A 24,912-nucleotide genomic window follows, 5' to 3' on the forward strand; every position below is an offset into this window, starting at 1 on the left:
ATCAAACCAACAATTTCCTTAAATCTTGAGAACTAAGACTGTCTTTAGAATAGTTTCATAATGCTTCCTTAACTTGTGAGTAATTAAAAATACCTGTCTAATATTATTTATTGTTTCATAGGTGTACATACACTACCGTTCAAAAGTTTGGGGTCAGTTAGATTCTTTCAATGTTTTTGAAAGTTTCTTATGTTTAACAAGGTATTTATTTGATAAAAATACAGTAAAATATTAATATTGTGAAATATTACTGCAATTTAAAAAGACTTTTCTATTTGTATACAGTACAGACCAAAAGTTTGGACACACCTTCTCATTCAAAAAAAAATTCATTCTCATTCAAAAAAAAAATTCATTCTCATTCATGAAAAAGTTTTCTTTATTTTCATGACTATGAAAATTGTAGAGTCACACTGAAGGCATCAAGGGCTATTTGACCAAGAAGGATATTGATGGGGTGCTGCGCCAGATGACTGCACTGACTGTGCTGCTTTCTCTAATTAGGTTGCTGAATGTAAAATACCTCATCAATAAATAGACCTAAGTCAGGGTAGACGCCATAATTCATTTGATAAAAAAATTAACCTGCGAGGAGTTTTCATGTCTTAAGATCCCAGGTCATGCTGTATTTTCACAACCCATTTCTTTTTTTTTCTTCTTCTTTTTTTATTTTATTTTTTGTTATTCTTTGTTCATTGGAGAACATTTGGAAAACTGTATCTTGTTGGCTGAATCAGGGACAAGTGAACCCAAACCCAGTCTAATTATTCAGTGCTTCCCTAAGACAAATGAGTTGTTTTTTGCATTACTATAAGGTCCATTGCCACATATGTGTAAATGGTGAATATCAGAAGTACCTTTATCCCACCAATGCTCAGTATTTTGCTGTCGTTGGACTTGGTAAGGACCCAGCCCATCGACATTTGTTTCATCCTAGATTATCAATCGCCTTCTTTAAGATTTTATTGATCTGGCCCAGCCAGTCGGTCCCTTTAGATCCCATCAAACAATCAATTGGCTGATCAGAGTAAATTAGCTTTGCAAAGCAGAGGCGAGAGGCTAAGGCCCATGATCATGAGCAGAAAAGAGTGTTTTGAGGGATCAAACTTAATTATCACACTGCTTTCACGCCAGAGCCACCAACAATGTTGATTAAGACATTAATAAACACTTCTCCAAAGGCAAGACCGGCGAGACTTCGGGAGCGTTCTCTGTCTCTTTTCATCTGTGAAGAAAAATAGCAGCAAAAGGGCAGCAACTTTGAACTGAAGCAGAATGATTACATCCTGAAAAGCCTGATTTTTGTTTTTTGTCAGTTTTGTTTGCATTGAATTGAATCGCAACAAGGGAAAGCAGAATTTGTCTTACATGCAATAATAATAATGTAATAACAATAATTATGACTTGACTTGTCATTCAACACTCCATAATATAGTAGACACAGTCTCCAGAAGCAGCTATCCACCTTATCCTCCATAACATGATTATTTGTTTCAGCCAAAGCTCAAGGAGAGGAAGCTGACTGGTGCAGCAGGAAATTCATAAAAACCTCTTGACCGCAGCTCATATGCAGCCATGTCACACCACTATGACGTTTCATATAAGAGTACGGAATTAATGAAATGTCAGAGCTGCTGTATTGTGTTCAAAGGTGAATGTGCTCTGGATGTGGCAGAAATCAAAGGGAAATTACGGATTAAGGATTAAGGACTCCCTTCTTTGGCCTGCCCTTGGAGGATAGTGTGATTGTTCCTCCCTGCTGGGTTTTAAATAGAGCTACCAAAGTTCGCTTCCGCTCCATCTCTCACATCTCACCTACACTTTGCTTAGTATTCAACACCCTCAGCCTTCACCACATAGCATTGTGTGTGTTTCTGTGCATAGGAGAGTGTGTGCACATATTGAAAAGTAAAATCAAAGTGCTGAATAATCACTAGCTCGTAGTCAAATATGTTTGCCTTCAGAGAAACCATTCATTTAAGACGGCACCCTTCCTCTTTCCTTTGAACCCTCCTAGCTTCCCTTATCTCTCCCTCATTCATCCAAACCCACACCCAATCTTTCACTTTCATGCACGGTGGGCAGAGAGAGCGGACAGAGCGCTCTATGTGCTCCTCTGGCAAATTGAGCCTGACTGTTGTCCCCACCCTGCATGTGGAGTGGGAAGTAGATGGAAAGCTTTGATAGTATACACACGGACTGTCAAACGGCGCTCCTCTTACTGCTTCAGTAACCCGTGAGGGGGAATTTCTTTTCCAATGACAGATCAAGGGTATAATTCCACACAGGTGGTTAACAAGAGCTCTTACCAATGTGAAAGAAGCCATTCATGCACATCAACCTGGGTCTGCTGTCACCCAACACCTACAGTCTAATGAGAAAGCATGTTTTGTCCCTGAAATCTAAAAGGCTCGAAATGCATGCATCAAATTGTATAAATACTAGGAATGGATCTCAATAGTTGACTAGTGAGATTGACTGGATTGTCACACAAACAAGACACTTTAATATTAATATTATGAAATATTTATGTAACTTAAAACCATTTATAAAACCTATAACTATATATACAACCCGAATTCCGGAAAAGTTGGGACGTTTTTTAAATTTTAATAAAATGAAAACTAAAAGACTTTCAAATCACATGAGCCAATATTTTATTCACAATAGAACATAAATAACATAGCGAATGTTTAAACTGAGAAAGTTTACAATTTTATGCACAAAATGAGCTCATTTCAATTTTGATTTCTGCTACAGGTCTCAAAATAGTTGGGACGGGGCATGTTTACCATGGTGTAGCATCTCCTTTTCTTTTCAAAAGAGTTTGAAGACGTCTGGGCATTGAGGCTATGAGTTGCTGGAGTTTTGCTGTTGGAATTTGGTCCCATTCTTGCCTTATATAGATTTCCAGCTGCTGAAGAGTTCGTGGTCGTCTTTGACGTATTTTTCGTTTAATGATGCGCCAAATGTTCTCTATAGGTGAAAGATCTGGACTGCAGGCAGGCCAGGTTAGCACCCGGACTCTTCTACGACGAAGCCATGCTGTTGTTATAGCTGCAGTATGTGGTTTTGCATTGTCCTGCTGAAATAAACAAGGCCTTCCCTGAAATAGACGTTGTTTGGAGGGAAGCATATGTTGCTCTAAAACCTTTATATACCTTTCAGCATTCACAGAGCCTTCCAAAACATGCAAGCTGCCCATACCGTATGCACTTATGCACCCCCATACCATCAGAGATGCTGGCTTTTGAACTGAACGCTGATAACATGCTGGAAGGTCTCCCTCCTCTTTAGCCCGGAGGACACGGCGTCCGTGATTTCCAACAAGAATGTCAAATTTGGACTCGTCTGACCATAAAACACTATTCCACTTTGAAATAGTCCATTTTAAATGAGCCTTGGCCCACAGGACACGACGGCGCTTCTGGACCATGTTCACATATGGCTTCCTTTTTGCATGATAGAGCTTTAGTTGGCATCTGCTGATGGCACGGCGGATTGTGTTTACCGACAGTGGTTTCTGAAAGTATTCCTGGGCCCATTTAGTAATGTCATTGACACAATCGTGCCGATGAGTGATGCAGTGTCATCTGAGAGCCCGAAGACCACGGGCATCCAATAAAGGTCTCCGGCCTTGTCCCTTACGCACAGAGATTTCTCCAGTTTCTCTGAATCTTTTGATGATGTTATGCACTGTAGATGATGAGATTTGCAAAGCCTTTGCAATTTGACGTTGAGGAACATTGTTTTTAAAGTTTTCCACAATTTTTTTACGCAGTCTTTCACAGATTGGAGAGCCTCTGCCCATCTTTACTTCTGAGAGACTCTGCTTCTCTAAGACAAAGCTTTTATAGCTAATCATGTTACAGACCTGATATCAATTAACTTAATTAATCACTAGATGTTCTCCCAGCTGAATCTTTTCAAAACTGCTAGCTTTTTTAGCCATTTGTTGCCCCCGTGCCAACTTTTTTGAGACCTGTAGTAGGCATTAAATTTTAAATGAGCTAATTAAGTGGATAAAAGTGTAAAATTTCTCAGTTTAAACATTTGCTACGTTATCTATGTTCTATTGTGAATAGAATATTGGCTCATGTGATTTGAAATTCCTTTAGTTTTCATTTTATTAAAATTTAAAAAACGTCCCAACTTTTCCGGAATTCGGGTTGTACTTCTATATAGTTATATCTTTGTGTTGCAAACCTGCTGTTTACCATGAGCATAGTGTCTTTAAGACAGCGTGTCAAGTTAAAAATAGTCCAAACCTTCAAAACCCCTGCAATCTGTCACTGTTTAGCTGTTTTTGAACCCAAGAGTGCACCTTATGTCAGTGTCCCTTGAAAAACTGCATCTATTCGGTCATCAAACCTAAACCTTAAAATGACCCTAAAACCAGAATAATAATTCAAATCATGCTTGTGGCTAGTTAATCCGATAGCTGTTCAGACAATTCAGCAAAAATAAGTAGTTACACACATCCCAACCTATTCCTGCAATACTGTATTTCAGACAAATAAATGATGAATTATTAAATTTAAATAAAATTAAATTAATGCATTTAGCAGACGCTTTTATCCAAAGCGACTTACAGTGCATTCAGGCTAACAATTTTTACCTATCATGTGTTCCCGGGGGAATCAAACCCTCAACCTTGTGTTTGCTTGCTTACGCAATGCTCTACCACTTGAGCTACAGGAACACAGGAATTATGAAGACCTTTATTGTTAAAGCTGTGTGCTGCACCAAATGTACAGATGAAACATGGCACTCACGATTCTGTTTTGTAGCTGGAGCATCTCGCCAGAGGGATCTTCAGCACTTTGTCATTCAGGCCCACAAAAAGAGTCCTGTCGCCATGGAGAATCTGAAGGCTCAGGATTGGCTCCCGCAGACCAGGAGGGAAGAGCTGCATCTCCTCCAAGTAGCAACCTTGCAGGCTCTTATTTGTGGTTGCCAGGGCCTTAAGAATAGTTCCATATTCTGATAAGTCAGAACAGAAGGCAAGGCATAATTACACAAGGCTGCATAACTAATGCTAACTAATACTATTTATATAAGGATTTGGTGGTAAACTTTTTGCAGACATACAACTTACAAGGCTTCTGTGCAAAGGAAAAATACAAAGCTGAAGTGACTAAGTCTGGCTTTGGCTAGTTACCTGTGCCTATGTACATGACGTGGTGCAAAGTATCCTGCCCCTGTACAATGTCAACAACCAACTTAGAGAACCGCACATCATCCTGCCAAACCAGCGGGTCGACAGAAACAGGCTGAACCACGTCATTCATGAGGTAAAGCCGCTGGGCGTCCTGCAGACTGCGTTCAGTTAGTCCTTCATTAGGCCCTTCTTCCTCTATGGTCCCACACTGTTAAGTGTCATTAGGGTTAGACTCATTAGTAAGTGTAGAGGTCAAGCAGGGAATTGCAAATATAAACAAGCAAAAAAACTTTCCAAAAAATGCAAACTTCTCACCATGTCATTTTATAGGAAAGTAGACAATAAGGACAATAAGGTACACCCAGCTGGTCTTGAGCAATTACTCTCACAGTGCTAGGCTAATAGAACTTATCTACTGGATATGTTTATTTCAGACACACACACACAGAGTACAAAATGTAAAAGACATTCAGGGGGAATGATGCACCTGGAAGTTAGGGATGGGGTTTGGGGTGGGCAGCCACGTGGAGCGAGGGTTCTCCTGGGAGCGAAAGGGCCCGTTGAAAGCCTGCGTGATAGCGCTGAGGTTGTATGCACAAACTGCAGAGGCTGCAATGCTGTTCCTGGATCAGAAGAAAGAAAGAAAGTTGATTAAAAATGTTGGTACTATGAAAACATGCAATATGTATCTATATCTTTCCATAAACATGCAATATCAATATATGTTCTTTTGTTTATGGATTATAAATTGTATATTATACCATTTTAAATATATTCAAAATGTTTAGTCATTGGTTCTTTAATACTGGGTCTGCAGATAAATGTCATTTAACTTAAAACCCATTACAGAGAATATTATACTAACATGTAATATATAGCAAATTATATTGTATATTAATACATTATTATATAATATATTATTTTACAATATAATAAAATAAAATGTTTATATAAAAGAGATTTTATATATTTTTCAAACATTTTTAATTCATTTCTGTTCTATAATCTAACAATTATTTTGTCAAAAAGCAAAAAAAAATAAAACAATTAAAATTCATCAAAAAGAAAAAGAAAGAAAGGTATCAGTATCATCTTAAAAATAATTGTTGATCTCTATAATAATATATTTTCACACAGAGCATACAGCTGTTAGACCTCAACACTCCATGGCCTTAGTTCTACAAATCTAGAATCTGGAGACAAACATAAAAGTTCATAATCTGTACAGCCAGGCAGAACTTGCCAGCTTCTTCTGGCAAGAAACATTCTCAAAAGCATCGTGACTTAATTAACTCCATCGATTTGAGTGACAGGTGGCCCAAAGATCCAAGTAAGCTGTCAGGAGCAGAGATGAGCTCTGCAGTGAATGAATTGGGTGGTTATTCTTGTTAGCAGACTCACACTGAATTTTGTAGATGACAATGCAGTTTCAGAAGCTGTTGAAGTGACAAAGAAAGGACAGAGTGTTGTCTTGTTACCCTGGGAAATGTCCCTGGAGCTTTCAGTATGTCCATAAACAGCGTTTAGAGGCATGCCAGAAGCCCTCAGGGACCAGAGACAAATGTATATGCACATTTTTCTTTTTATTCATTTATATAATAAACAAAAATAATTTATAATATTTACAATATTTGTAATATTTATACAAATATACAATTATATACAGTTTAAAGTTGCAATAGGTGATTGTCTTCAGAAATTTGTATTCTTATGCTGGTTGAAAGCCTCTTCGCTTCCCGGTAGCAGTCATCAAGTTAAGTGGTCTAAATGTATTTATATGCATTTATATCAGAGAGGCTAAAGTTATCATTTTCCAAATGTCCTACTGCACCTTTAATTTATTCATTTAGAATTTTATATTGTATTATACTACTGTAAATGTGTCCACTTTCATATAAATATACAAGAAAAAAAATAATGGGAAACAAATTACTCATTGACAAAATAGTTCATTTTGAACCAAGACACTGCATTACTGTTTATACTTACAACATTATGAGTATGACAAGCAGCTGGTGTTAAAGGTCACTTACAAAGTCTCATGACATGCTCTGTATTGGAAGTTCGAGTCCTCCATCTGCGGTAGCAGGTGAATATGAAGGTTACAGTAGATTTTACACTGTAGCTATTAGATGTCACAGGTTACACACATGCAAGAAAAATAGCATGGAATCCTTAGAGGTCAACTGTGAGGATCATTCAAAATGGGAAGTTATTCTTGTTATCAAATTTATAAATGTGTGCTGTTAAGACTGCACATAAATGAGCAGCAATAACTGTGGCTGTAACGCTGGAGCCACAGACAGATGGGCCCACAGGCAGAGCTCCAGAAGGGGGACTCGGCCTGCCAGACGCTGGTGTCTGGCTCAGGCTCTTGTTATGTGGCCTGGTGAGGCATGGACTTGAAGACGATTCAAGCCTGGTTCTGCAGCCTGACTCTGGGGACTACATACGAGGGCTTCAACATGGAAAGTTAGCGTGGTAAAATGAGAGGCTCTTGGCAGTGCAGCTCAGAAGCCTGGTGCGCAGATGAAACATGGGCTCTAATCCGGTCAGCCTTAGGCTGCGTGGACAGAGCAGGCTCTGACAGGACAGCCAATTATCTCAAGCTATTTCTTCTCTTTCACTCCAGCATTCAAAAGCAAGACTCTGAAACTTTACGAAAGAATACAAGGTTTTTGCTTTTTTGAGATTTTACCTCTATAGAGACAGGAAATAGCTAGAGAGCTGCTTCCCTGCTGACTGTCTATATATCTTCTTCACACAGCAGCAGAATACAGTTGACAGTCCTATTATAGAATTCTAAATACAGTTACATTTACAAAAGTGTGATTATAAATAAAAGGTTCACCACATTCTATAACCAAACTAACTCCATTAAAATTTCATACGGTTCACATCATGCAGTTCAAATTTCATACAATCACATCATAGAGTGCAATATGCCCATCATACAGAGCAATATTCAGAAAGTTTCAGATCCAGTTGCTTATTATTTCTTATTCAGTCACTATAGTTAAAGCCAGTTCACACCAAGGTCGACAACTATAAGAATGACAAAAAAAATTTCAATAATCATTGGAATTAGAATAGAGTCAACTACACCGGTCATTCCAATTCAATTAACACTTTATCTTCTCGACTAATTCAATTCAAATTCATACTCTTGTGACTAATTTGGACATATTTATTCCTTTAAGCTGCTGTACAGTAGGTACAGGATTAGTAGGATTTGAAAGAAGAAGAAAATCTTCTGTTCTAAATCAAAAACAACTCCAGCATATTCAGTTGCCAGACACTATTGGGACTTCAAATTGGTCCAGGTTCTATGGTGAAACAAAAAAAAAAGAGCTTTTTGGCACACACGAGGATACACAGGAATAAAAAGTACCCCATGCCGACAGTTAAATATATTACTGGATATTTATAATTGTGAACCTTTTTTTTTTTTTTTCCCAGAGGTCCAGAATGTCTTGTTCAGATACATGGCATCATAGATTTTTATCACACCAACAAATGACTAATCTGACCTCAACTGTACTGTATGTTATTACATGCATACATAAAAATGCATAAATGGTCAAATGATGCATACCTAAGCTAAGTCACAGTGGCATTTATTGCATTTATGCTTGTGCAGATGTGACTTTCACACGGATGATGGTGCAGTTTTAAAGGTTATTGTGGTGTGAAAAAAGTAAAGTACAGAGTTTGGTCCTATAACCCTTTGGAAAGTCACCTACTGTAGCAAATCCCATGACATGCTCAGTGTAACACGCAACATATGGGAATGAAGTCTTCTCACTGTGAGAGCAGACTGTGAGAGCTTCCAAAGCGGCATGTACAGATATTTAGATGAAGTCATGTTGAGTTATGATGACAGAATAGACAATATGTCAAAATGCACAAGGTCATTTGAGGTTATTCAACAAGGTCCATAAAGTTGATTTAGACATTAAGTAGGACAGCACTCAAGGGAAAAGGGGAAAAAAGGAAAATACATTACTTCAGTGTTTCAACTTCAGTGAATACCTGCATCGCAGCAAAAAAACAAAAACAAAGAGCCAACTCAGCAACCTTCCACAGCCAGGACTGAGGCAAGATTATTAATATTAAATATTTTTACATCTTGTGAAAAATATGCAGTTAAGCATTTGATTAAAAAGAGTACTAATTATCAAAATCGGATAGTTAATACATCTGCATGTACTTAATACATTTTTTAGAACAATACATAGCAACTTTATTGCCAATATCGCAAATGTATAACATGTTGAAATATCGTAAATGCAGAAGTGTAACTTCAGTAAACTTCTTCTACATAATCTATGGGACTTTTATATTTAATTGCCATAAATATTTATATTAAATAATATTATTAAATATTTATATTATGATAAATATATAAATTTAAGTATTTAACACAATATTTATATTTAAAGCTATTTAAAACGCTGTAACATAATATCTCCACTTTCAGAGAGATGAAAAACAACAGAAAGCAGAAGCCCTTAAAACCATCACCTCCATACATCTACATGAAAGAAATATCCATGGAATAAACTTGAATCGAAGATTCCTGCTATAAGGTACAAAAAATAATTTCAGGGTGGATTTTGTCATGCTGTATCACAGTGAGCAAAGAGATGCACTTGGCTGTTATTCTGTATTTGTTGTAATTCAGGCATGAAAGTGTGTGTATTCATGATAGATGTATTCATTCACACCCGTGGATCTGTTTTCCAGAGGGGTTTTCTGCAGTCATATTATCTGGCAAAAGGTCTGTTCAACCCAGTTAGCCTGCATAAGATTGACAGAAACGAGGGTGACAGCTATTCCTTCAAAAAGTTAAAGGAGCATTGCGTAGGTTCTGAAATTTCTAACCGATACTGACACCAGTGGCTGTTAGAGGAACTGCAGCCAGTCTCATGCTCGTTCTCAGTGTGCACGCTCTTTTTTTTTTTTTTTTTTTTTACTTACGAGGAGTATCCGTGGGTGTCTGAATTGTGCTGGAGGCTGGCCGCTTCTTTCCATCCGCAGAGTCCATTTGAAAACACTATTGACGCTGCTTACTATAATGGCTGGCGTGCCGAACGGTTGTAAGCCCAAGTAGACGAGAACGCGCATGACGTCACATTTTGTGAATTTTCGCGCCAATTCGGGCCCGACTCCTCCACACACAATTGAGCCTACAGGCTGAAAGAGGCAACCGTGGTGGACAGTCGAGGTGTCATTCTTTTTTTACATCATGGTTGGCTCATACATGTACAAATGAAAACTCTATCTTAAAGATTTTTTTAAGTAAAAACCTCCACATAGCTCCTTTAAATAAAAAAAGCAAAAAAAAAAAATACTTTTAAATGTGTTTCCATAAACATTTCCTCACACCAAAACATATGATAGGTCACAAATAAAGGGAAAATCTCCAGTCAGCCAGCACTTAACAAAATAAACCAAGAAAGGGTCGCCAGGAGTTAATAAATCAATCCTACATTTAATTAAATGAGAGCAAATAGACCGCTGCAGTCACCTGGGTCCAGTCCAGATGGTGGATCAGCACCTAGAGATGACATCTACAGGCCTGAAAGTCAGCGGAGAACATGTCAACTAGACGAACCCTAAAGACAGATCCTCTGGGAAGACTTCTTTGGCCATCGGCACAACACCACGAGAACCAGAAGAGTCTCTGCTCAATCTGACGTGTGTTGCAGCCTGGAATGAAACCTCACCATGCTGGTTTCATCTGGCCAGAGGTGAACTGGTTCCCTGACTGAGCCTGGTTTCTCCCAAGGATTTTTTTTTTCCATTTCTCTCACCAATGGAGTTTTGTTTCCTTGCCACTGTCACCTTTAGGGACACAATTTCTGGCAACATTGTTGACTTGACTGCACAGACACTTTTAGAACAGAACTGAACTGAGCTTGAGGATGACATCACTGACTCAACAATGAACTAACTTTAACTGATTAACTGACTGTTTTCTATTGTCCTCTTGCATTATCAGCACACGCTTCCCTGTTTAAGACTGTAAAGCTGCTTTGACATGATCTGTATTGTATAAAGCACTATATAAATAAAGATGACTTGACCTGACCACTGAGTGATACATGACACATGAAACTAGCATAGCTAAAGTACAATATGTTTGCCAAAGTCAATTATCCCATTAAATGGTCATTATACAAAAGATTTGACCACCAAATGCTTTGACTGAATGATGAGAATTAAAAGAAGCCATGTAGTAAGTTTTATAAACCAATACAAGAAAGAGAAATTGTGATTTTAGCTGATACAGAACACCAATTTAGAAAACTGCGCCAAACAATGAAAAAGTTATATATCCATGTTACTTGTGAACAGTGAAAGAAAAGAAAAAGGTCTATATATAATATCCTTAAAAAAAAAAAAAGTTATTTATTTTAAGGAGCTTTTTACAGTGCATCTCATATAAATTTGATGACTATTACTGTCTGTAAGATCAGTATAAGGACATGTACTGCTTTGACACCTTTGACCCACAAATCAATGAAAGTACGAGCTCACACTGCCAATACCTCGGGACAAACTACTACTAACACTTTCAGGCATTTTTGGCTGCTCTCTTGCATTCTGTCTCACTCCGCTCCTCCCATGGCCGCCCTGTTTTGCAGCCCCAAACTCCAGGGAACATTGCTTAAGGTGTTCAATTTACCACAGACAGATGGAGACTCTGTTATTCTGATTGCATTACCATATTCCGTTCCTACTGGGTCAGTGAGTGAAAGGGGACAGAAAAAGAGACAAAAAAGAAACAGAGATCAAATGAGTGAGAATGAGAGAGAGATAGAGGGAAGGAGAGCAAGAGAGGGAGGATATTCATATTTATACACTGCATACTACTTGCTACATATTTAAGAGGTTGTTTACTGTATACCGTGATAAAAATGACATTTTCCATATTTACTGGTATACCTCAATAAAAATGTTAACATTTATTTATTTAGTAGATGTTTTAATTGAAAGTAACAGATAAGTGATTCTATACTATAGGACAGAATCTCTAAGAAGTGTTGTATTTCTAAGTTGGATAGAATAGATTTTGTTGTGGTAAACAGCATTTAATATATGCTAAATGAGACTGTCAAATTTTTTACACAATAAGATGAATATAAAGAAGTGCTTGATGACAGTCAGGGAAAATGAAGATTTTCACTAAAGATTTATTTTAAAAAGTCGGTGACAGCTGTTAATTCATAATGATAATAAATCCATATACTTAGCAAATACCTTTGTTAGCAAAGTGACTTGCAATTGAAGGCAAAATTATACTTGTTAATCTAGCACTAATTTCTTTTCTGTCTAATTAGTAACAAAGGTGTATGTGATGCAACATATTCCTGTACTACACTCTAAGGCCTTCTCACATTTCTTCAACACACTGAAACAGACTTACCTGTACCTTATGGTACAATTCAAACTATTCATCTTAATAAATGATATTCACAGCTATTTGGGTTTGCAAAGCACAGTTTTCCCACACAGTCACTTCCACAGAATAACATGCCATGTACTCCAATCCCCAGTTGGGGGCATCAATTTTTAACAATAATTTTCAAACAATATACATCTCACTCCGATATCTATCCAAAATTATGCTAATGTTGTGTTAGATGACTAAACTTACACGTTGGTGGTGAAGATGCCATAGATGAGGTCCTGTTCAGGCATGTAGAAGGTGCTCTGTAGTTCATTGTAGTAGAACGGGATCTCTCCCGACCGTGAGCAGTTGAGTCGTGCCTTTGTGAAGGTGGTCCACGTGTCTTCCAGCAAGAAGCGTCCTCCTATGTCATTCTTACACACCCGCGCCACCCGTGAGTACACTGTCTTACCACAGTCGTGTTCCACTGCGTTTTCCCTCAAGAAGAAGAAGGTGAAAAGACCCACGTCGTAAGCCGAGATGAAGTGAGGCTCTGAAGGAGAAGGAAAAAAGTGTGGCTAAACACCTTACAGATACAACAAGCATTTCAAATGGGTACATCTATAGCAGGACTCTCAGTAATGCAGCATAAAGGGGGTTAAAAGCCAAAACAATTACTTTAATTCCACAGCAAACTGGCCTGCAATCCGTTTTCCTTGAATTTCTTAATTCCACTCTTACGCCACTCTTATATCTGCTTATGTCTATCTAGGACTGGAGCAGAAGACTGTGTGCATGTTACATGCAAAAAATATTCTGAATACAAAAAGCGGTCCCGTTGGTCGAGGTGGCACTGGGCTGGATTGCATTAGACAGAGTTAATATCGCACACTGAATAATTTCTTACCCCCAAGGCCTGTTTTTTCCCCAGCCCATCCAGTAATGCATGCCATAGATATTCACCTGTAAATAAGCATGACTATAATCACTGCTGAAGCCATCCCAGCAGTTTACAAGAATGAGATTACTGTTACACTATGAAGCCCAGGAGAGGCTGTTTTTGATTCAATTTTAAACACAATAAATACCAAATCTCAGTGGACACAGACTCAGAAACAGCCCAGAGAAAACTCTGCATGCATAAGAGAAAATTATACTGCTTTATCTGCATAAACTGACTGTAACAGAACGTTACAGTCAAAACTGGACTGGAGCTTTGTGCATTATACTATGTACTGAAATCACATAAAGTATTATTTACGTAGCCCACGTGACTTTATACTATATTCAGTGCTTAAAAACAAACAAACAAAAGAAAAACACCAAATTATACTTTATTTCAGGTTCATATCATGCTTTTTGGAGGGCAATGTAAATACTTTGGTATATAAATATGTACCGCAGCTTATATATAATATATTGGTTTAACACTTGATCCAATCACTGTATCATGGTGAGTAAATTTCAATTTAAAGTAAATTTTGGGTTACTAATACCATGGCATTACCATGTTTTATTTTTACTGTATCATGGTAAAGACAGGGTTTAGACGTACTAAGCAGCATCATGATTTTTGGACATATACTTAAAGTACATTAAAGCACCTTGTAAATACAGTGGTATATGAATATGTAACAATTTACACTACTGTGTAAGTCTGGGGTCAACAAAAGTCATTGCAATTAGATTTTTCTTTAATATTTTCTTTTATTTTATTTTTAATTAATATAAAGGAATTAATTTTTAAAGTGACAGCAAAGACTTTTTTAATTATTTAAAATAAATGCTGTTTGCTTTAGTTTTCTATTCATTAAAGAATCATGAAAAAATGTATTAGTTTCCACAAAATATTAAGCAGCACAACCGTTTTCAACACTGATAAGAAGAAGAAATGTTTCTTAAGCACCAAATCATAATGATACTCTTTGTTTTTACTGAATAATCAATAAAATAAATGTATGTGTTATAAATGGCAGTATAACATTCTATTTTACTCACCCCAAACATTTGAAAAGTACTGTATATAATATGCTATTATCTGATTCATCCCTGTATTTTAAATGTGAATAAATGATAACTGATGATGAATTTTCACTAACAAAAAGTGCCAAAAAATATTATGGCTTTATTATATTTTGGATATGAATTTGGAGTATTCTGAATAACATTTGGAGTAGTCTAATGCTTATTTTGGTATGTATTTTAAGTATCTGGTACCATGAAAATATACTAGTATATGAATATTTATCATAGTATGCGGCACAGAAGTTATATGCCAATGCCTCACTGTACCATGGTGCATTTTGTAAGCAGTGAACCATAAAAAAGATGAAATTCTCTGTCCAGATGCATAAACGGGATTGTTGTTGTGAACAAACAATTCTTCCGGTTTCAGTTTCAATGAGACCTCGTTACTACACTTCTACACAGATCAGGGTGAAGAAAGTGGTCAGAGAGACAGTGAATACTTATAATGATGCATTCAGCACTACAACGATTACTTCCTGGTGACTGCATGAATTCATCAAGTTTTTTTGTAGAGCTGAAACAGGCACAGTGTGTGTGTGCTGATTTGTGAGGGACTGAATATGACAAACAGTATTTTCCTTCTTCTATGCTAAACGCAAATACTGCCTCATTTCCACACCGCCACTCCATCAGGGGTCCTTGTATATGTGTGTTTATCTGCGAGCCACAGTCAGGAAGAAACACTAAGCTGGGAAGTGAATAACGAGTCCCAATAAGCACCAGAGGAGAGAGGCATGCACTAAAAGCCACGATGCTGCCGCTGATGATATTTTTCATTGAATCAGAGCTGTGCTACAATAATATCATATCTCACTTCGGGTTCGACCCCACATGGGCTTAGTGTTAAGAAAAACATTCAGTCAGCACCTGGCACAGCCGTTAAAAAACAGTCCGGATGGATTCAACTGTAGACCCTTGAGTTTCATGCTGTTCTTCACTGACCCCCAGTACAGAAATACGTTTTTAATTCACACTTCATATCTTACAAGTGCATATCCTGTTAACATTGAACTTCCTCAGCTGGCAAAGGAAGTACAACTTTTGTTGCCTTTTTAACAATGGAGTCAATGTGACCCACTTCAGGTCCTGAGAGATGGCGGTGCCCAGCAACCTGAATGAATCTACCAGTGCCGTTCATGATAGTCATTGGGGGAAGTGCTGAGAGGTTTCTCCTGAAGTCCACAATCATCCCCACAGATTTGAACAAGTTAAGCTCCAGATTGTTAAAACTGCACCAGACAGCCAGCTGCTCAACATCTTGTCTGTAAGCAGACTTGTCACTGTCGTCTGCAAACTTCAGAAATTTGACAGAGGGGTCAGTAGAGGTGTTGTTGAACAGGAAGGAGAGCAGTAGGGACAGAGCGCATCCCTTAGGGGCACCAGTGCTGATAGTGTGGCTGTTTGACCTGAATTTCCCCAGTCTCTCTAGCTGTTGCCTATCTGTCAGAAAGCTGGTGATCCATAGACCGCAGGTAAATGCGCATGCCTGAATAATCCTGCTTCCATCTTTTTGTCTTTTTCTGTCCTCAAGTGTGAACCTACAGTGGAACTACAGACCGACTGGGTGACGTGAAGCGTTGTAGCTGCAATTTCACCCTCTCTCAGTCATGAGGAATAATTACACTGCTGGATTCCTGAACATTCATCTCCTCTGCCCAATCCTACACTTGCACTACCTTGTCTGTGCCCTTCTCTTTTCACCTCAACTACCCTCTGACATGTCCTCAGTGGAGCCTCACTGTATGACTTATAGCTCTGGCTTTCTGCTTATTCCATTTCAACTGCCGTTGAATGATGTTTCTATGGGAAAAGGCACAGTGTCAGCAGCTGGGAGATTACTGACACCTTTTGACTGTCCAGGAAGTGTGCTGAGATTCGTTTGTTTCCATGTTTGACTGGTTCCTCCGCTGACAAGCCAGCTCTGCTCTAAAAAACGGCCTTCGACACAAAAAAACAATTGTGGGAGTGCAACTTTGCTCTTCTCACTTTTTGCTAGGCATCATATAGGAACTTACAGTGGGTCAGAGCAAACATGCAATAATGTTATTTTAGTGAACTAAAACCATAAAAAAACATTTAACTATATGAAATAAAAAAAATTTTTAATTGAAAATACAAAAAAGTATGAATAATTACTTCAGCTACTACATTTCTCTCTCTCTCTCTCTCTCTCTCTCTCACTCGTTTAGTTTAAGGTAAATTACTAAACTCAAATTAAATCTAATAAATACAAATAAATAAATACCTTATAGATGTTTGAAATAACAAAAACACTTAAAATTACTAAGACTTTCCAATTAAAGTGAAAAAAAAAATATATATATATAAAATTAAAATATATCTCAAAATATTAACAAAAACTTATATAGTATATCAATGATACTAAAAGAAAAACTGGCATCGACAGCACCTTTAGAATAAAATTATTTATTATTACTATTACATTTTTTATTAATATTATGAATTCTTCTTTTATATATAATTTCAGTTTTCATCTTAAGTTTAGTTAATGTTTTAGTAATTTTGCTGTGTTTTATTATTTTTATTATTATTTTTAAGTTTTTAGGTCTATACACTTGCTATTCATTTTATTTAGTTCGTCACATTAAACTGACAGAAAATGAGAACTGATGCCTCAGCAAGTGGCTAAACTTAAAATAAGTTTATTATTTTTTTTTTATTATTTAAGTTAGGGTTTATTTTATTTCAATTAACCATCTTTTATGGTTTTAGGCAGGGTTGCCAAGTCTCACGCATCTGGCGTGACACTCACACTTTCAGCATAAATTTCATGCTGAAGTCCAAGCGTGATGCGTGAGACTTGGCAACCTCTTTTTTAGGTTTAATTTATTTGATAATAACCCTGCTCAGATCTTTCTCCTAAAGTTTAAAGTAAATACACACAAAGTAAATACACACAAATAGCACAGCAGAGATCATCTGAAAGGAAATGTTTGATGAGACATGTTAGAGATCAAACTTACATTTTTTGATCACAGAAATTTTTGAGATCTATACTGAAACGAGGAGATTATTGTTTTTTTTATTAAGAAAAACATTTGAGAAGCAGGAGACATAAGAAAAATAACAGATTTCCATTTAATTGTGTTGTCTAGGTGAACAACTTTTCTTTCCTATGGGGAGTGGTATTAGTATACACAAATATAGTATTTTGGGGGAAGTTGTGGCTTAGAGAGAACGGTTAGAGGGTCGGACTCATAATCCAAAGGTTGTGAGTTCAAGTCTCGTACCAGCAGGGATTGTAGGTGGGGTGAGTGAATGTACAGCGCTCTCGCCACCCTCAATACCACGACTGAGGTGCTTTTGAGTAAGACACCGGATCATCAACTGCTCCCTGGGCGCAGCAACATAAATGGCTGCCCACTGCTCTGGGTGTGTTTTCACGGTGTGTGAGTGTGTGTGTGTGTGTGCACTTTGGATGCGTTAAATGCAGAGCACGCTATTTGGCTGCATATTAGCAGGACAGAAAAAAGGAAGGGCATCAAGAGAAATGTAAAAACTTTTCAGATGATCTTTGGAATATGGGTGATGAGATTCATGTACCATTAAGCCATTTGGAGTTGTACTGGGCGGTCCGCAGCGGTGGCATTCCTCCTAGGCTGCGGTAGATTACAGGATCCCGGCCAGAGAAATCGATGACCGTGGCAGCGAACAGCTCTCCGCTTTCGGTCACCACAGCCGTCGAATTATGACGGGGGTCATAAGGACAGCGGGCCACTCCATTCACCCTCTCCAACACTCTGCTCATGTTCCCTGCCTGAGAGGAAGATTTGATATGGATTACACACATATACCCACTTTGATAAAAACTCCAGTTTTCACAGCTCATTTAACTGATAGATGCTTACCTCTCTGGTGATGCAAAGGGGCTGGAAGGCATTGGTACCACAGGTGATCACCTCTGTTTTGTTGACAAGCAACACTCGAATGTAGTTTTGACACTCCACCTGCAGAGGTAGATTCACTTGACACTATGACAATAGCAGTGTGATGTTCAAAATACTATGGTACTGATTATAAATTAAAATATGTAATTGAAAATATATGTAAATAGCAGTACGATAGCAGTACGCTACAAAGTTGTAACATAAATTCACTACATTACATCACAGCATCAGCCTTTTTGTGCAGCTGACTGTAAAAGTGACCGCATTTCAAATAGAAATGAAATGTGATAAGCACCCTAACACCACTGGGGCGTAAAGCCACGTGGCTTAAATTAACAGATAAGGAAATAGAGTGTGATTTGTACTGTGTATTTGGAATGAGAACGGCAACCATGTTGGTTTGAAGTTCACAATTAGCTGAATAAGTGAGTAGCAGAACAGTCTAAGCAGGGAATGTGTATCATTCTGGGAAATTAAAGAATAATATCACAGTCCTGTTAATGACAAAAATTTTTTAAAAAGTCACACTTTTGAAATAAGACACTAATTTCACTGTTGGTTAAGAGTGGTGTAGAGAACCCGTCTTCAGATTCATTCACAAAGCTAAGCTTTTTCTGGCAATGCTTTAATCTGCTGGTGGATTTTTCATTTTGCCTTTCACATACAGTGGATGATACACTCAAGAAAGAAAATACTGACCTCTGGGCTTTAAAAATACTGAATAAGTAAGCTGAACATATTGCCCTCCCACAAACCTCAACAATACCAACCCCTCTGGCCAATAGGCTGTCAGCGTTTTGAAAGAAATGTGCCTATTTAACAGAGAACCTGGGGGTTTAAAGTTACCTCCGTCTTCCCTTTGCTTTGACAGGACCTCCTGGTGTCTTCGTCTGGGCCCCATGCAGTTGCCTAGGAAACCAAAATAAACCCCAAAAAAGTGACTTGATGTGATTCGCAGTTGCCCAGCAGCTGTTTGCAACAAAGCAGGAGCCAGGTTACACAACTGTTGATGATAATATTGCATTTAGCTAGATGCATCAAAAGACATTAATATTGTGGTGTTTATTGTGTAAACAGCATGATTATTGGGCCAGTGGCTTAAAAGCGTGAGATAACTAGACAGTTGGAAGACCTGATGCAATTTGCACAGAGAGCTCGTCATCTTCTCTTATTTTTTTTCACCAGCACAACACACTCCATTTTCCTCTGCCCAATTATACCACTTAGAGCTGTGTGTCCCGCCAATAATAATAGAGGCAGCACTTAAAACTGCAATCCTGCTGTCTTAAGGTGGACATGTACACAAACACATGCACACGTTCACAAATTATTCAGATATAAGCACAAAGCTACCACCTTTGTCTCTCAGCTTGAGGTCCCATTGGTTTCAGATCTTAACTGAAACTCTAAATATAGTCCATTTGTTTGCATGGCCCACCAACGGTGTGAGAAGGTTCCCAGGAAATTTTAGAAACGTTAGAAACCCTTCAATGTGGATAAGCAGATAAAGCTGATGGTAATTGGTTTTGTATATTAATAACACAATTTCCTCTTACATGACCGGTCATGCTGTGGCTCAAGTGAGCCCTGACTGATGGGACTGAATCATAATTATTCTGAACATTTAAACCTGGCAAAAACAAGTAGAGTAACAGACATCTTGATCAAAACCATTTATGAACACCTCCAGACACAAAGTTTGTGTGCTTAAGAGAGATTTGAGGTGTTCTAGGTTAATTTCTTTCCACAAACCAATTAAAAACTGCAAATATAGCCCATAATGCTGTATTTGGATTTGATTAAATTGGGCATTTCATGCAGATTGGATAAGAGAGACAAAGAATGACGGTGACGTCAAGACAAAATGAAAAATCTATTAACTATTAAGCCCAAAAGTGAAATGAACATTCATCAGACTAAACAGAAAGGACATTTCTATAATGTGATTTATAAGTGGCGCAACGCACCTTTAAGATTACAGTATATCTTAGGTCGGCGAGTAAATGTTACTGGACAAAGAAAAAGAAATCAATCTACAAGATGAAAATTTGAAAATACTTTGTCCTACACTACATCTCTCAAATGTGATTTGTATTTCTAAATAGGATAAACACAAGAGGCACTGGCATTTTGTCATCATTGACAAGTCTTGATGCAACATGTGAATAAGATTTGAGAACTATTGCAGAGGCAAAAAAATTACTTTATATTAGGAGCTCAACAGCAATCACTTCCATTCACTTTCACCATATGAAAACGAGCTCTTGCGACAAAACTCGAAGAAAGCCATAAGGGCTTGAAACTACATGAGGGTGAGTAAATAATGGTAGGACTTCCATTTGTGGATGAACTGACTATTTAATACTGAGAAAGGCTTGGATTTTCAATGGTTCCATTTATACATTTAGCTACCTCCTTCTTGCCAAAGTAGTTAATGATACCAAAGTTGTCAGGTACGCCAGAGCAACACAATGCCACACAGATCTGGTGCTCTTTTCTTTGTGTTTGCATTCATGTGTGTTTCAGGACTGAGACATGTTTGTGATAGATGCCTAAGTGGTGAGTCATCATTCAGGTCATTAAGCATCTTGTCTGTGAGCCCCTGTTTCTGGAAGAATCCGTCAGCTTAACCCTGACCTTAGCCACGGCAGTCCCTCTCTTCACACCACACTGGAACAATGCCAGCCCTCCAATACTATTCCCAAAGAGCATTCTGAAGAGGCAGGCTGTGAAAAGCGCACTATACGCCATGTTTGGCAAAGGTTTGAATGTGAAGTTGGAAACCCTGCCACCAATGCGGGGCCAGTATCCCCCGGGCTGTGGTGGATGGTGATGGGAGAGCTTTTCACTGGTGGGAGGTTTGAACCTTTGAATAATAAATTACTTTTGACAAGCGTTATGCCAAAGAAGATGAGGTAATAGATAGATTAAAAGCATGCAGAAGTAATGACGTAACTGTTCTTTCATTAAGCCTGAGTTTCTTTAACCCCATCAGTATGGTTCAAGTACCCTGTCATAAACACCAGCAAAAAAATTGGGTCTTACTCTGAATTTTATTTAGCTTGAATAAAACAAAAAAATTAAAATATATATTTTTTAAATAAAAAAATGTATTAAATGAAAATTAAATACAAAAAAAAAATTTAATATAAAAAATTTAAAAATTAAAATAAGGTTATTAATATTGTTATTATTAGTACTCATTATTATTAGAATGACTTCAAAAACAACTACACTTAAAAATGTTAAATAAAATAGCTATAATGATTCAGTTGTTAATATGGGTGTAAAAACAGACTCACATTAGCTTCCTCTTAAACTGGAGCAGTTTGAGGAAAATAGACATATGCTAAGAAAGATAAATGACAGTTTCACATCACTATGATACTTGAATAACAAACGATGCACCACAAAGTAGCACAAAATGCACTTTTTTTGATTGGGAATAGCTGTAAAAGTCCCAAAAGGGTATAAAAGTTGTTGAAAACACAGATGAGCATCCGTTTTCACCTACAAAGCTGTCAAAGGGAAAATCACAGTGAGGCATGTGTGCTGAGACTGTCCAGTCTAATGTGGCTCTGCAATTGGATCTCGCTGGTCTAATGAGGCCACTGCACCGTGTATGTGCACTAGCTCAGAAATCGCACTAGGCACCACTATTTGTGGCATAATTACTCAAACTTCATCTGTTCTAATAATTGTACTGGCATCAAGTGCCCTGCCCCTGGCATCCTCATGAAAAAGTATCATGAATTTTTCATGGAGGGATAAAATAGTTAGGATTTATTTCTCCATAAATTAATGAGGCACAGAAACAACACGGGGCTAGAAAATGCATTCCATTCTTATCAAGTATTGAGAAAATGCTAATACGAGTACAAGATAGGGCAGGATGGTGGAGAATTACCCAGTTTGCAAGCTGTGTGCTTCCGTTGATAAGGCTATTGTCTCTGTGGCACATTACAAGCATTATAAATGAGAAGCATATCATGGGACACTGCACCTGTCCTCAGGGCACCTTCAAGCACTTGTTACTCATCATTAAGACGAAACCATTTTAAAATCAATCTTTCTACAATATGGTGATAAATTCATTTTTTAAAAATGGAAATATTCTTCAAATATATCTTGTTAGACTTGTACGTTACCTGTTTCTGATGCAGAAAAGCTAGCTCATGCATTCATGACCTCAAGACTGGACTATTGCACTTTTTATTGCATTTTACAATACACTGTCACTTTTAAGTTCCGTGTCAGTTACAAATTATTATTACTTACTTTAAGGCCCTAAATGGTTTAGCTTCTGCATACCTAACTAGTCTTCCATCACGCTACAATCCATCACGCTCCCTAAAGTCACAACACTCTGGACTTTTGGTAGTACCTAGCAAAGTCCTCTAAGAGCTTTTTCACATTTGGCTCCTAAACTCTGGAATAGCCTTACTTATAACGTTTGGGGTTCAGACACACTCTCTCTGTTTTAATATTAAAGACACATCTCTTAAGCCAAGCATTCACATAATGTATCTCATAACCTTGTACTTCAGTTATATCAGCTTAAGTGTTTTTTTTTTTTTTTGCTTCTCTGTTTCTGTCACAGGATTGGCATCCGGAGGTAACTAGGAATTACACAAGCTTCAGTCTGGATCCAGCCCTTAACAAAGACCTGAGATGTCTGAACACCTGAGAAGAGAGAACCTCAGATGATGGCAACTCTGAACCAACACACAAAATCACCTAATTTTGCTACAAGTTTAATTGCAACAGAAAATCATTGCTGTTAATAGTGTTAACCATTTGTTTGTTTGAATACATGTCATTAACTGGATGATTTTAATGTACATTTCTGCCATATCCAAAACACCTTGACTTAGTCACCACCAGTGCTGGGCAGTAACTACAGTAGTTACTAGTAACTAGTTACTGTAATAATATTACTTTTTGCATTAACTAATAGTGTAGCTAATTACTAATAAGATTTAAGTATAGTATTAATGTTAACATCCATAAAACAGCTAGTTACTTAGTTACTTTTGATGCTCAACCTCCAGCTGATTTGAAATCCAACAATCCAATAATTCCAAGATTTATTTTCAGAATTGTCATGACTCGCACAGGCACATGAAATCACCAATGTCTTAAGAAATTGTAGAATATGGAAAAGCTTACATTCAGGGGATGGAAATATTGCTATCACACCGATTTTGTCAGGAGAAAAGGTGATCTTAACACAGATGTTGAAGTTGTGGTTTTACTTACATGCCTTGCTCACCCACATCCCTCTGATCCCCCTTTATATTTTATTATTATAATTACAAATCTTATGAAATTATGTGATTTCTTTTGATAAAATACTTAAATATAATCTTATTTGGGTTACAGAGAAATTATAGCTACACATGGTAATTAATACAACACTTTTACTTAAAAGTCACTATCAATCACCATTGCATTGATCCAATATAGTTAGCATCTTAGGTCTTTGTAAGCTACAAGATTCAGCACCGAAGGACGACTTTCTGGAAAACAGCCAGGGAAGCCAGTACAACATATCACAGCCACCGGAAACACCAGAGACGCAGCCCTTCTCACCAGACACATTATCCCTTTCTCCAGCATCTCCACTTCTGTGCTTTTTTACAGAAAATGGAGGAATTGGTGTATGCTGGGACTAAACTCTCTCACTCATTTGCTGCAATGAGTGAGATATGAGCCCGCAGATATCAACAAAAAAACGGCAGGCCCCAAAACCACCAAAGCCTGTGGTCCCTGCTCTTGCATGAGCTCTTCGACCACTGCCACAACGCCAGGGTCCAAACCCTCTATCTGCTGAAGGTGAACCAAAAACAACTGATAGCAGCTCTCAGTGATATGTGTCGGATCCCCACTATAATAACAGCAACATTCACAAATGCCTACAGAACAAGCGGGAACCCAGCGTGCCTTTAGCTTTCTCTATTTCAGTTTTATCACGTGATAGAAAGTCTAAGGCCATCTCAAGCCGAAGGGCAAACTCATCTAATCTGCGGCCTATTATGCATCAAACTAAAATTGATGTAAAGACACAAAGCACAGCCATCAAGTTAGCATCTTTAAACATTCGCTCACTAAAAAATAAATCATTTCTAATCAATGACTTTATAACCACAAACAATCTGGATTTTATGTTTCTAAATGAAACATGGCTTGAAGACAGCTGCAATGCAACAATCCTCAATGAAGCAGCCCCTCCTAACTTTACTTACATGAGTGTCTGCAGGACTGTTAGGAGAGGTGGGGGTGTAGCTGCTCTATTTAAAGATGTCTTTCAATGCAAGCAAGTGTCATTTGGTCAGTACTTGTCTTTTGAATATCTAGGGATTGTGCTGAAAGGTGCTCCACGCATTCTGTTTATTATTATTTACAGGCCTCCAAAATAC

General features: G+C 37.8%; 1 protein-coding gene across 1 annotated transcript in view; it reads right to left on the bottom strand.

Moving 5' to 3' along the window:
• Positions 1-24,912, bottom strand: part of LOC132153084 (semaphorin-5B-like) — a 153,743-nt gene that overhangs the window by 20,938 nt on the left and 107,893 nt on the right. Inside the window, exons 6-12 of the mRNA XM_059562268.1 lie at positions 19,340-19,402; positions 18,455-18,553; positions 18,150-18,363; positions 12,825-13,110; positions 5,649-5,784; positions 5,162-5,369; positions 4,776-4,983 (exon numbers count right to left, since the gene is read on the bottom strand). Coding sequence (XP_059418251.1) covers positions 4,776-4,983; positions 5,162-5,369; positions 5,649-5,784; positions 12,825-13,110; positions 18,150-18,363; positions 18,455-18,553; positions 19,340-19,402 — 1,214 coding nt within the window. The remainder of the gene's footprint in view (positions 1-4,775; positions 4,984-5,161; positions 5,370-5,648; positions 5,785-12,824; positions 13,111-18,149; positions 18,364-18,454; positions 18,554-19,339; positions 19,403-24,912) is intronic.

Source organism: Carassius carassius, chromosome 11 (genome assembly GCF_963082965.1).
Source record: "Carassius carassius chromosome 11, fCarCar2.1, whole genome shotgun sequence".
NCBI lineage: Eukaryota > Metazoa > Chordata > Actinopteri > Cypriniformes > Cyprinidae > Carassius > Carassius carassius.